This window comes from Petaurus breviceps, unplaced genomic scaffold (genome assembly GCF_028583685.1).
Source record: "Petaurus breviceps papuanus isolate PSGF00001 unplaced genomic scaffold, PetGlider_PUasm1.0 78, whole genome shotgun sequence".
NCBI classification, from domain to species: Eukaryota; Metazoa; Chordata; class Mammalia; order Diprotodontia; family Petauridae; genus Petaurus; species Petaurus breviceps.
The window spans coordinates 1,121,323-1,135,695 of record NW_027186502.1 but is presented as its reverse complement, the minus strand read 5'-3'; the positions used below and the strand labels follow the sequence as shown (position 1 = coordinate 1,135,695).

General features: G+C 40.2%; 1 protein-coding gene across 1 annotated transcript in view; it reads right to left on the bottom strand.

Moving 5' to 3' along the window:
* ANO2 (anoctamin 2) overlaps positions 1-14,373 on the bottom strand; it is a 573,391-nt gene that overhangs the window by 87,462 nt on the left and 471,556 nt on the right. Inside the window, exons 19-20 of the mRNA XM_069106084.1 lie at positions 9,621-9,678; positions 9,089-9,189 (exon numbers count right to left, since the gene is read on the bottom strand). Coding sequence (XP_068962185.1) covers positions 9,089-9,189; positions 9,621-9,678 — 159 coding nt within the window. The remainder of the gene's footprint in view (positions 1-9,088; positions 9,190-9,620; positions 9,679-14,373) is intronic.

The following is a 14,373-nucleotide window of genomic DNA, read 5'->3' as shown; positions in this document are numbered from 1 at the left end:
TTTTAATTAATATTAGCCAATTACAATAAAAATACAAATTCTCAGATGTGGAAGAGACCTCAGAAGCCATTTAATCTAATCCATATCTTCATAATCTCCTCCTCATAACACCCCCAGTGGTAATACAGGGAACATACACACAATGACTACCTCAAAAAATAACCTATTTAAGTTTGGGGCATTTCTAGTTGCTAAGTAGGTTTACCTTAAATCCATGAAAGATTTGCCTTTCCACAGCTTCACTTCAACGCTCCTAGTCCTGCCTTTTGGAGTCAAACAGAAGAAAGATAATCTCTTTTTCTCATAGCAGTGCTTCAAATACTTGAAGATAACTATTATCCCTCTCATAATGCTCCCCTAATACAGGCCAAATCTCCTCACTTCCTTTAACCAATACTAGTTGGCATAGTCTCTGTTTTCCTCACCGATTCTAGTCACTATCCTATCACTTGTCAATGTCCTTCCAAAAATGTGGTGCCCATAACTAAGCATAATACTCCAGGGACTTTCACCTCCCTCAAGCTGGACCTCATACTCAATAGAGCCCCAAATCCATTACCTTTTTTGGCTATACCCTATGCCTGGAACTTTCTCCCTCCTCATCCTTATCACCTAGATTTCTTCAAATCTCAGTTTAAGTCCCACCTACTACAAGAAACCTTTCACAGTCCTCTTTAATCTTAGTACCTTAACTCTGAGGCTACCAACTCTATGCCCCAAAGGGAAATGGGCAATTTTTTCGAGGTTACCCCTGTGTGTATACTTCCTGTATGAACACTGGGCATGTTCAGAGGGATTCTTTTTTTTAATTATTTTATTTTGGAGTTAAGAAATAAAACAAGCATTTCCATAACTCAGTAAAATAGAAAAAAAGATTGTACATGAAACTGAAAATTTGAAGAACATGGAACATATTACTTATCAGACTTAAAGATAGGTAAGAGGAAGGATTCTTATGAAGATATGGATTAGATTAAATGTCTTCTGAGGTCTCTTCCAGATCTGAGAGTCTACATTTCTACTGTAATTGGCCAATATTGACTAACAGTTTGTATGTTTACAGATTTCAGAATTTGTAATTTTGTGGAATGTTGAAAAAGAAGTAGAATTATATTGCTAATACTTGACCAATCATTTCTTGTTCTTAATTCTTAATTTCTTAAACACTTACTTTTGAAGGAAGTAGATGGACTAAATTATTATTTTATATGATATTATTATATATTATTTTGTATAAAATTTGTATCTAGTTGTTTACATGTTACCTCCCCATTAGACTATTAGCTTCTGAAGAGCAGGAACTGTTTTTTTGGGGGGGGATTGCCTTTCTTTGTATCCCCAGAACTTAAAACAGCACCTGGCACATTATAGATGTTTAATAGGCACTAATTGACTGACTGGCTGCTAACACATTAAGTTGGTAGTCTATTAAAAATCCCACTTCTTTTTCTAAACAAACTACTAACTAGCTATGACTCCCTCCCTACTGCACCCATCCTGTACTTAAATTCAGTTTAGTTTTTTTTTTTTTTTTAACACAAGTGCTTCCAAATTAAACTGTATTTTATTAGATTGGGAATGTTGAGGTTTAAACTCAGCAGTGCCCAAAACTGTTGTGGTGGGGATTGTACCCACCCAAAAACTGTTGGAGTTTCATGATGTGTTGTGGTGGAACCGTCTAAAAGGATTCAGAGTCAGATAACCCCTAATCTGAGTATAAGCATTTATTGAAATCGAAGCCTCTCATGAAGCAGGCTGAGTTCCAAGAAGAATCAGCAACTTCAGAGGAAGCAAGATGGATTTTTATAGGATAAAGATGCAATTACATAACAGAAATTTACATAGAATAGAGGAATATCATTAATACTAAAAAGGCAGGAGGAGTTTCTTAAGGGGTTAGGTAATGGAGGAGGGGGTCTCATCTATGGTTCTGTGGTTAAACATTCTGGTCATTCTGCCCTCCAACTGGCTAGCTAGCCTAGCTATTTGTGTCTCTCAGACTATAGGCCAATTCACCTACAGCTGGCAGCAGACAGTGGATACCAGTCCATACTTACCCATCATCCGCTGGATGTGATCTATGCTCAGTTCCAGTTAACCTCTTCCTTGGGACCCACTGAGACAGGGACAACTCTACTCCCCTTTTAGCCTGAAGAAGCTACGGAAGCTTCTCTGAAATGAATTTGGGTCACAGTTCTTTGAGGGGGAAATGATGGAATCCTAATAAAGCTGCCCCCAGCCCCAAAATTCCAATTTCATATGGTCCCCACTGAACAGCAGCCCACTATAGCTATCCCCACCCCCAACGTCCTAACTTCTTTGTATATGCCTCACTGCTCACTGGAACAACAGGTATGTCCCTAAACTCTTTGTTCCCACAGAAACAACAGGTGTGTCCATGTGATGGGAACCCAGCTACTGCCTCTGCCTGGTCACTGCCCCCCAGAACCATTCCCACAGAAACGGGTGTGTTCTTATATTCAATCACAATCACATCAACCATCTAGCCCAAGGCAGGACCCCAATACCTAACTATCTTGACCTGACAGGACCACAATAGCTAGCCAGTTAGAGGGCAGAATGACCAGAATGTTTAACCACAGAACCATAGATGAGACCCCTCCTCCATTACCTAATTCCTTAAGAAACTCCTCCTGCTTTTTTAATATTAATGATATCCCTCTATTCTATGTAAATTTCCGTTATGTAATTGCATCAATATGTTATAAAAATCCACCTTGCTTTCTCTAAAATTGCTGGTTCCTCTTAGAACTTAACCCACTTTATGAGAGGTGTCAATATCAATAAATGCCTATCTTGGATTAGAGGTGGTCTGACTGAATTCTTTGAGACAGTTCCACCACAACACATCATGAAATCACAACAGTTTTTGGGTGGGCAGAGCCCCCACTGCAACAGTTTTTGGAGTCCCTGGGTTTAAACTGCAACAAAGTGACTTGCCCATGTCCCTTTTCAGCTCATTTTACAGATGAAGAAACTAAGGGAAATAGTGTTAAGTGACTTGCCCAGGGTCACACGACTAGTAAGTATTGAGGCCAGATTTGATCTCAGAAGATGAGTCTTCCTGACTCAAGGCTCTGCACTCTAGGTACTATGCTGCCACCTAGAAGCCCTACAATGGAAAATTGATAATGTTATTTTGAGGTTTTCTAAGTCAAAATGCAGTCCACAAGGATCCATTTCTATCTGAATGACCTTCAAAGTCCCTCGTCCAGCTCTAAGAGTCTGTAACTCTGTGGGGAAAGGCAAAAATCAGGTAGAGGCAAAGCTCAGTACCCAGCTGGTAATTCTCCTCTGTTCTGGGAAGAGCAGGAGATCTGCATAAATCACCAGGAAAAGCCACAATGTCCTTGCTAAAGTACCTGTTTCTCCACTATGGGTAGTTAACAACTGCTTTCAATTGTTGTTGTTGATGAAGATGACAAAAATGACAAGACTTTCCTTTGGGGAGTAAGAAGAACATTTTCTTTGGCTTTTTTCTGAGCCTGGGAGAGAGATCTAATTTCTTGAAAGGGAGAGGGGTGTTCCATCACATTCATAAACCACAACTTGTTCAGCCTTTTCCTAATTGCTGGGCATTCCTGCAGTTTACAGTTCTTTGCCACCACAAAGCTGCTATAAACATTTTAGAACATATCATCTTTGGAAATAGATCTAGTAATAGTATTTCTGGGTCAAAGGGTATAGGCTTATGATGGAATACTACTATGCTATTAAGGAATTTTAAGCTCAGTGATCTTAGAAAAACATCAAAAGACCAGTATGAAATAATGAAAAGCAAAATGAGCAGAACCAAGAGAACATTGTATACAGTAACAGCAATATTGTTTTAAGAATGACTTTGAGCAAATAAGTCATTTTGACTATTATAAACACCCAAATTAACTATAAAGGACATATGAAGAAAGTCATTGTCTGCATCTAGAAAAAGAACTGATAAATAAAAATATGCATAATTTTACATATATATACTTATATATGTGTGTGCACATGAGTATATGTATGTATTGTGTATGTATATATACACGTATATATGCATATGTATGTCTATTTGCGTCTAATGGTAGCCATCTTTAGAGGTGGGGAGGGAAGAAAAAAAGAAATGATAACTATTATATATTTAAAAGAAATAGCATATTGTACATAATAGATTTGCAATTTCATATGCAATCACCTTTTTTATTATACTATGTTATGGAAATTCTTGTTTTATTCCATACATTAAAAAAATAGAAAGCAAATTTTAAAAATTTTAAAATTAAAAAAATAATAAAAAATTAGGGGAGATGAGTGTTGATTAGGGAAAGCTTCCTCAGGAAGCTCATCCAAATTGTGCTTTAGAACTGTAAGTGGTTTCCGAGGTAGACTACAGAGATTCTTCTCCTATACGATACCTTTCAGAATGCTATGGTCTAGGGTAACTCAAGTGCAACTCTATATGGAGACAAGAGGGTGGAGTTGGGATTCCTCTGATTTCCTTTGTGTACTTGGGAATATCTTTATTATACACAGCTCTGGTCACATCCATACTATCCCCCAAGCCCTTCACTGATTCTTATTGCATACACACAATCATATCACCTGGCCAGAGGGCAGAGTGTTCAATAGGATACTGAATTTATTCTGCCCTATTTTGTCCTATGGCTTTGATTAACATTTTAAATAGGTCTCCTTAGGGGGAGGAGTCAAGATGGCGGAATAGAAGCAGGACCTCCTCGCTGCTCCAGCTTCCACCTTCCCCAATCCATGTAAAAAGGGGACTCTAAACAAACTTTGGAGCTGCAGAACCCACAAAATGACACAGAGAAGCTAACCTCCTGCCCAGAAGACCGACAGGAATCAGCCAGCACAGCACTCTGGGAGCTGAGCCCAGCCCCACACCCCAGCTTTAGCCCCAGGGCAGGCCTGACCAGCTGCTGGCCAAAGGGACTCCAGATCAGCAGCAGCTGTGGCCATTTCCAGATTTATCAACACATAGATGCAAAGGACAAAGCAAGCAGTAAGTGCAGTCTGGACTTTGGGACCAAGTGGGAGTGCATTGGCTTTTGCCCCCAGGGCGAGAAGCCACTGAGATGCCCACACAGCCAGCCAGTGCCACATGGCAGCTTCAGCTCCTGGCTTGAAGAGTATAGGGGGACCAAGCACCAGTCTGAGGGGTAATCGCTCTTGCTTTAACCTGCTTGGATCTGGATTGCAATCTAGGGTGGAGGTCCTGAGGTGTGTGTCCAGCTTGCCCAGAGCATGTGGAGACCTCAGAGAAGACACCCATCTAATAGCTCTGGCAGCTGAGAAAACCCCAGCATTTGGGATGAAAGCTCCCCTGTCTGGTGGCAGAGTCCTACTGTGGCAAAAAGCCCAGGGGTAAAGTGACTGAGGGGCGACATAACCAGGCAAAGGAAACAAAGCAGACAGAAGATTCCAACATTAGACTCCTATTTTGGGGACAAAAAAGAGCAGAGCATGGAATAGGAGGAAGACAGTGAAGTCAGAACTCCTGCACCAAAAGCTTCCAAGAAAAATACAAGCTGGTTGCAGGCCATAGAGGACCTTAAGAAGCAGATAAGAGAAGTGGAGGAAAAAATTGGGAAGAGAAATGAGAACAATGCAAGAAAATTATGAAATGAGAATCAACAGCCTGACTGAGGAAAATCACAACTTAAAAAATAGACTAACACAAATGGCAAAAGAGGCTCAAAAAGGCAATGAGGAGAAGAATGCCTTAAAAAGCTGAATTTGCCAGATGGAAAAAGAATCTCAAAAGCTCAATGAGGAGAATCATTGCTTCAGAATTAGATTGGAGCAAATGGAAGCTAATGACTTTATGAGAAATCAACATGCTGTTAAACAGATCCAAACAAATGAAAGAATAGAAGGCAATGTGAAATATCTCATGGGAAAAACCACTGACCTGGAAAATAGATCCAGGAGAGATAATTTAAAAATTATTAGACTACCTGAAAGCCATGACCAAAGTAAGAACCTAGAAATCACCCTCCAGGAAGTTCTCAAAGAAAACTGCCCTGATGTTTTAGAGCCAGAGGGCAAAATAGAGGTTGAAAGAATCTACCAATCACCTCCTGAAAAAGATCCCCCCAAAAAAACTCCTAGGAATATTATAGCCAGGTTCCGGAATTCCCAGATTAAGGAGAGAATATTACAAGCAGCCAGGAAGAAAATCAGGATAACACAGGATCTGGCAGCTTCTACACTGAGGGATTGAAGGGCTTGGAATATGATATTCTGGAAGTCAAAGGAGCTGGGATTAAAACCAAGAGTCACCTACGCAGAAAAACTGAGTATCATGTTTCAGGGGAAAATATGGTCATTCATTGGAATAGAGGACTTTCAAGCATTCTTGCTGAAAAAACCAGAGTTGAATAGAAAATTTGACATTCAGATACAAGAAGCAAGAGAAGCATGAGAAGGTAAACAGGGAATAGAAATCATAAGGAATTTATCAAAGTTGAACTATTAACATTCCTACATGGAAAAACAATAATTGTAACTTATGAAACTTTTCTCAGTAGTTGAAGGGAATGGAATATATATATATATATATGCGGGTATATGGGCATATGAATACATATGTGAATGTGTGTATATATGTTTACAGATACACATTGATAGAGGGCACAGGACTAATTTAACAGGAAGGGATGATACTTAAAAGGTGAAATTGAGAGGTGAGAGAGGAATATAATGAGAGGAGATGGGGAGAGACAGAATGGGGTAAACTATCTCATATAGAAGAGGCAAGGGAAAATGGTTACAATGGAGAGGAAGAATAGGAAGGCAAAAGGGAATGGGTCAACCTTATTCCCATTGAATTTGGCTTGAGAAGGGAATGAAATACACACTAAATAGGGTATCTCACCCTCCAGGAAAGTAGGGGGAAGGGGATCAGAGGGGGGATGATGGAAGGGAGGGCAAGCTGGGGAGGAGGGAAGTTGGAAGCACCCACTTTTGAAAAGGGACAGGATCAAAGTAGAGAATAGAACAAGTGGGAGGTGGGATAGGAGGGAGGGAAATATAGTCAGTCTTTTACAATATATCTATCATGTTATTGTTTTGCATTAGCCACACATGTACAACCAGTACTGAACTGCTTATCTTCCCAGTAAGGGTGGGTGACAAGGGAGGAAGGGAATAAATCTGGAATTCAAAGTTTTAAAATCAAATATTCAAATATACATATATATATACACACTATTATTAATACTATTTTACACGTAATTGTGAAATAAGATATACAGGCACTGGGGCACAGAGATCCACTGGAAAAGTTGAAAGGGGTATGGGAGAAAATATGGGAGAGAGCAGATTGGAGGAGGGGATATCCTGTGGGACTGCTATTTTGGGGTGGTGGGTAGGTGAAAAACGGGGAGAAAATTTGTAACTCAAAATCTGGTGGAAATGAATGATGTAAATCAGAGGTTAATAAAGCATCTGAAAAAAAAATAGCTCTCCTTCTCCTGATCTGCCCCCTCCTCTCCTTCATGCAACTGGCAAGCCTAGGTTAATTTCAGAATATGGCCTCAATCAGACTATACCTCTGGGGCCACTTTTGGATCTTTCACATATGACCTGTGGCTCCCACAGACCTTTCATTTCTGTATCAGAATATTCCATCACACTAGACTCTATGAGGCCTTCAGCAGTCATGTGTCTTTGTTGGTTATTGGTAATTGCAAATGTTGCCCCAGAATCACATCACATTGTACCATTGGAATGATAGAGAATTTGAAAAATGTTTTCTTCTGGCTGATTTCAATATATTTTGTTGCATCTTTAGTTTACTTTCCCTTAAGATGAATTGTAATTGCTCTCTAACCATTTGAACATTGTGACTAAGTCACTATTTCAGTCTTTCATTTTCTCTAAAGTACTTCATCCTTAACAGGTGCCAAGAATCTAACTGATTTTTCAGTTAGAAAACTGATATTTCTGGAAAAAAAAATCCTTGCTTCCTTAATTCAAAACAATTGCCAAAATGCACTAGACTTGGGCATGAAATGTTCCAGAAACACTACACCATTTAAATGGCCCCATTTCTTCCCTTCATTTCAATGTTAACAAGTTCAATAAGACATGAAAAGATGGTGGCATGACATAAACCAGGCCCAAAGGAAATTAATCCCTGTCATCTCTGTTTAGTCATACTCTGTGGGTCGGGTTATTAGGCCATATCCCTTTAATACCTGGGAGATCTAAGATAATTTGTATCAATGGCTCCAAATCAGTAAACCCATGTAAGAGAGAACATTTCTATGTTGTATTCATTTAGCCCTTGATGACATTGGAAAAGTTCATCTCAGAGATCCTGCCCACAGGCTTTCTAAAGAGCAGATCAAATTGCTCAAATTATATCCAAGGTGGGCTGTTTTATGACACTCAGGGCTCAAACTGTATTTCACCAAGAGTTTCTCAAGTCTTTGGGGAAATCAAGATTGGGCTCATACAAGAAGAGTGTCACTTTGATGACTCTTGGGGCAATGTGCAATGAGAACTGTAATATTCATTGAATGGTACCCTAATCTTTTACTATTAGCCTTTGCCACTGACAGGCCCTTGTTGGCTTTTGGTTTTCTTAACAGAGTTTTTATCATATCCTTGCCTTTAAAAGTGCAGTGAAAAGAATTCTGAATTTGGTGTCAGATGCTTAGAGTACAAATCCCACCTTGGACACTGGCACCTAAACTCTCAGAATTTCAGTATTCTTACCAGTTAAATAGGAATGATATTTGCATTATTGTTGTTATGGAAGTAGTTCGTAAACTTAAAGGATTAAATAAATTAAGCTATGATTATCATTATAACCTGCCCCCTGCTGCTAGATTTCCTCTGCAAAAGCGGGTTGTATTAGCTAAGCCCTGGATCTCAGGAGAATAAGGTATGGGGGAAAAAATGATAGACTAGGAGTCAGGTTCGAGGTTCAGCTTTTACTATTTCTGTTATTTGAAGCAACTCATTTTACCTCTGTCAAAAAGAACACTAGATTGGGGGGGAGGGGGTCATCTCACCCAGCAAAGATGTTGGAAAAAGATGGGCTGAAAGGCTCGGTACTTACGGGATACCAATCTCAAAGATGTTGTTCTGGATGAGCTGCTTCCCCAACATGATGATGCTGAGTTGAAGGCAGAGCTCCATGAGACAGCCCCCTGGAGCACACTGTGAGGGGATACAAAGAAAGTTTTATGGGACAGGGAGATCAGGATGCCCACAATTTCCTGGATATCTCCAACCATTCCATGGGCACTCCACTGGGGCCATTATCGCCACTCCTTGACCCACTGAGTTAGGACAGTACGCTTGGAATCACCCCGGGTTTTGATAGCATTAGTGCAAGGCTTTGCCAGTCCCTTCTGGAAATCTCTAGCCATATCATAGTAGGGGTACCATAGCTAGTCCACATTTTCCCCCCTTCCCTGCTTCCCTTTATGTTTTACATTCCCCTACTAGAATGCAAACTCTTTGAAGACAGGGACTATCTTTTAGTTTTAACTCATACCCCCAGAACTGAGCACACCTAGCACATATTAAGTACTTAATAAGATAGTCTTTCTTTTTATTTAAATGAGGGTCATAGTAGTGACACTTGCCTCTTCCATTCGGTAGCCATCAAACACATAGACATAATTCCCAGGCCTGCCGACAAACCTGAAATTAAGAAGCAAGGTAATAGTTAGGGGAGGGAAAGAGTAGGTATACTGTTAGAGGATATGATTCATCTGTGAAATGACCTCCCTCCAATGTCTTTCTTTGCAATGTCAGTATAAATATACATGGGGAGTGGGGAGAAGGGGTAAATACAGACCAGTCTTAATAATAGGCAGATTCCTCTGGCGGCCAGGCAGCTTTGGTGTGGTGCAGAAACCACAAGACTCGGGCCTGAGCACTATCTTTGCTACTTCCAAGATTCATGACCTTATGGGGAAGTATGACATAGTAGGAAAAGTACTGGCTCTGGAGTCAGTGGTCATGAATTCAAACCTTGCCACTTTGGGCAAGTGACTTCCTGGTCCTCAGGTTCCTCAGCTATTAAGTGACGGGGTAGATTTGATGATCTATGAGATCCCTTCCAAGTCTATATCCTATGAACTCTCTAAGACCAGAGAGTAGATCAGCTTAGATGAAGGACAGGGTGCCTGAAGTGGGGGTGATGTGCAATATATCTGGAAACAACAGGGAGCCATGGTAATTTCTCAAACAAGAAAGAGGAATAGGCAGATGTGAGTTTTAGAAGGATTGTTCTGTTTGTCGAATGGAGAATGTATTGGAGAGAAGGGAGGCTGGAATCAGGCAAAGAAAAAGAAGGCTCTCCCCATACTCCAGGTGAGAGGTGATAAGGACCTGACCAGGGTGGTGCTCATGTGAGCAAAGCAAAGGCAGCACTGCAGTTCCCAGAGCTTTTGTGGCGACAGAATTGATAAGATTGGCCTACCAACTGTGGATGGAGGAAATAAGACAAAGCAACAGCTCATGAGAAAAAGGGCTTGCTTTTTAATGGGCTGAAAGGGTGATGTGAGTCAAGAGTGTTATGTGGCCTCCAAAAATATAAATATCATTTTATATTTATACTTATATAATTTATAGAATCAGTGTCCAGAATAGTGAGATATATAGTATACAGTATAGAATAGTGTCCAGAACAAGTGAGATGATTATCTGTTTGTATTTTACCTTAGTCAAACTGTTGGGAATATGTTGTCCAGTTCTTTGAGCCACATTTTACTTTTTTTTTCAATTTGGGGGGGGAGGATTTTTTTATGTAAATAGTATATTATTTTTTCCAATTACATGTAAAGTTAGTTTTCAACATTCATTTTACTGAGAATTTGAGTTTCAATGGCCCTTCCCTCCCACCTCCCTAAGATGGCAAACAATCTGATGTAAGTTATACATGTGCAATCATGTTAAATGTATTTCCACATTAGTCATGTTGTAAAAAAACAGAATAAAAGGGGAAAGCCACAAAAAACAATGAAAATAATATTCATCAATATGCATTCAAACTCCATAGTTCTTTCTCAAGATGTGGGTAGCATTTTCTATCATGCATCTTTTGGAATTGTCTTAGATCAGGGTGGGGAACCTGCAGCCTTGAGGCCACATGTGACTCTGGGTCCTCTCAAGTGTGGCTCTTTGATAGAACCTTCACAGTGAAATTTGGATTCAAAGGGCCACATTTGAGAACCTAGAGGGTCACATGTGGCCTCAAGACTACAGATGCCCAACCCTGTCTTAGATCACTGTATTGCTGAGAAGAGTTAAGTCAATCATTTGATCATTGCACAGTATTGCTGTTACTATGTACAACATTCTCCTGGTTCTATTCACTTTGCCCAGCATCAATTCATATAAATCTTTCCAGATTTTTCTGAAATCCACCTGCTCATCATTTCTTATAGCACAATAGTATTCCATTATATTCATATACCATAACTTGTTCAGCCATTCCACAATTGATGGGAATTCCCTTAGTTTCCAAATCCTTGCCACCACAAAAAGAGCTGCTATAAATATTTTTGTACATGTAGGTCTTTTCCCCTTTTTATGATCTCTTTGGGATACAGACCTAGTAGTAGTATTGCTGGATCAAAGGGCATATACACTCTTTTACTGTCCTTTGTGCATAGTTCCAAATTACTCTTGGGATCACATTTTAGGAAAGTCATTAATTATTACTGAATAATCAGAGGAAAGGGAACAGGAAAGCAAAGGAACTGGAAACTGTATTGTATAGTGATCAGTTGAAAGAATTTTAGAGGAGAGAAGATTTGGGAAGACATCATAGTTGTGTCCTCCGTATCTGAAGAGTCCCATGATGAAAAAGCTAGATTTATTTCTACTTGGCCATAAAGGGAAAAGTTAGGGGAAATTGTTGGAAGTTGTGAAGAGGCAGGTTTGAACCAGATGTAAAAGACACTAATAATGATGGCAATTTATCAGTAGATGGGATTTCCTTGGAGCCTAGTGAGTGCCCCATCATTAGAGGTCTTCAAGAAAAGAAGATAACATCATTTGTCATCTACATGGCATCATTTGGAGGATATGGAGTGTTACAGAGTATGATTCCTGTTCAGTTATCAGCTAAACTAAAATAACTAATTCCCTCAAGGGAACACCATTCTTTCAGTCATTCAGGTTCATAACCCAGGAGTGATCCTTGATATTCCTCTTTCATTCTTCTATCCCTGCATTTCACTTCCTCCAATATCTGGCTGCCAAGGCTTATTCATTCCACCTACTCAAAATCCCTCACATCTGTTTCCTTCTCTCTGCTCATATCACGACTGGCCTGGCCTAGACCCTTATCATTCTTCACTTAGATGACTATAATAACCTAAATGGTCTCCTTGTACCCAGCCTGTCCCCTCTTTAATTCATCTTCCACAGAGTTGCCAAAATTAAATTGTTGAAAGGAAAATTCTTTGGCCTTTCACCCTGATTAATGAGGCAAAACTCAGGACAAAGAGAATTAAAAGGAATTTATTCCAAGTAAGTTAAGGTAGCAGTGCATTGACAGGCCAATCACTGGGAAGCAGCAATGCCTTCAAGGTTGGGACAGCTTTTCTTGATAACTTTCTTAAGATAAAGACAATTCAGAGAGGTCAACGCCAGTAAAAAAAAAAGTTGGGCCCTTGCATCTCACTACTTCCCAAGGTAGTAAGTATGTGACAATTTGCAGGTAGGGTTACAAATATCACAGACAGAGGTACATGACAAAGAGCAGATAATGCAAAAAGCTGCAGACTCATTGCCTTTGCCAACACTGATTGGCAAACAGGGTTGGAAACAATGAGTCAATATAATTTTCAATAATATTCCTAAAGCACAACTATGTTCATATCACTCCCTTACTTAAACATCAATGCCTCCCTACTGCCCTCAGTATAAAATTCAAATCCCCATAATTGGCATTAAAGACCTTTACAACTTGGTTCCAGATAACACACTGCTCTCCCCCATGCATGCTATGAGGCAGCTAGGTGGGTCAGTGGATAGAGTGCTTGGCATGGAATGAGGAAGACCTGAGTCAAAACTCTGGCCTCACACATTTACAAGCTATGTGATCCTAGGCAAGTCACTTAACCTCTGTTGCCTTCATCCCTTGGAGGAGGAAACAGCAAACCACTTTAGTATCTTTGCCAAGAAAATTCCATGGGCAGTACCAGGAGGCTTCAATCCTTTGGGTCATCAAGAGTTGGACGAGACGGAATGACTGAACAATGCATGCTATGCTCCAGATAAAGTGACGTACTTGTTTGCTCTAATGAACATTCCACCTCTCACTTCCCATCTCCATGTCGTTGCACAAGCTGTGCCCTATGCCTGTCAGGTTCTCCCTCCTTATCATGACTTCTTACAACCCCAGCTCCCTTAAAGGCTCTGTTCAGTCCCTACCTCCTTAAAGAAGCTTTTCCTGATTCCTGCAGTGCTTAGTCCCTCCTGCTCAAATCGCTTGCATTCATTCAGCTATAAGCATGCAATACTAGTAGAATATGACTAGCAGAATGAGAGCTTCTAAGGGTGGGTGCTGCCTTCCTTTGGCATCCATATACCCAGGGCCTAACATAATCCTAGATATTCTGGAGGTGTTTAAGGACAATAACAGTTAATATTTACATCATAGCTTCAAGATTTTCAAGAAAACTCTACATTTAATCTCATTTCATCCTTACAACAACCACGTGAAGTAGGTATTATTATTATTTTCATTTTTGCCATCCTTTAGTCAATTGGTTGTATTTGACTCTTCGTGACCTCATTTGGAGTTTGCTTGGCAAAGATACAAGAGTGGTTTTCCATTCCCTTCTCCAGCTCATTTCACAGATATGGAAACTGAGGAAAAGTTAAGTTATTTGCCCAGGATCACACAGCTAATAAGTCTCAGGTCACATTTGAACTCAGGTCCCCCTCTCTCCAGGAACAACACTTTATCCCCTGTACTACCTAGCTGACCATTCTCATTTTACAGATGAGGAAACTGAGGCCTAGAAAGATCAAGTGGCTTGCCCAGGATCAAATAGTTAACAAGTGGGGGGGGGCAGCAGCTAGGTGGCTCAGTGAATAGAGCACTAGCCCTGGAGTCAGGAGGACCTGAGTTCAAATCCGGCCTCAGACACAATACAATAAATTAGCCATGTGACCTTGGGCAAGTCACTTAACCCCGATTTCCCTACCTTCCCCCTGAAAAAAAAAATGTGTCAAAGGGAGGATTTGAACTCATGTCTTTCTGACTCCAAGTCCAATACTCTTATTGACTACGACACCTAGCTGCCACATAAATGTTGTCAACTAGTTAATCTGAGGTCTTTTTCAGCTCTGAGTTTATGAGACCCCGTCTTTCTC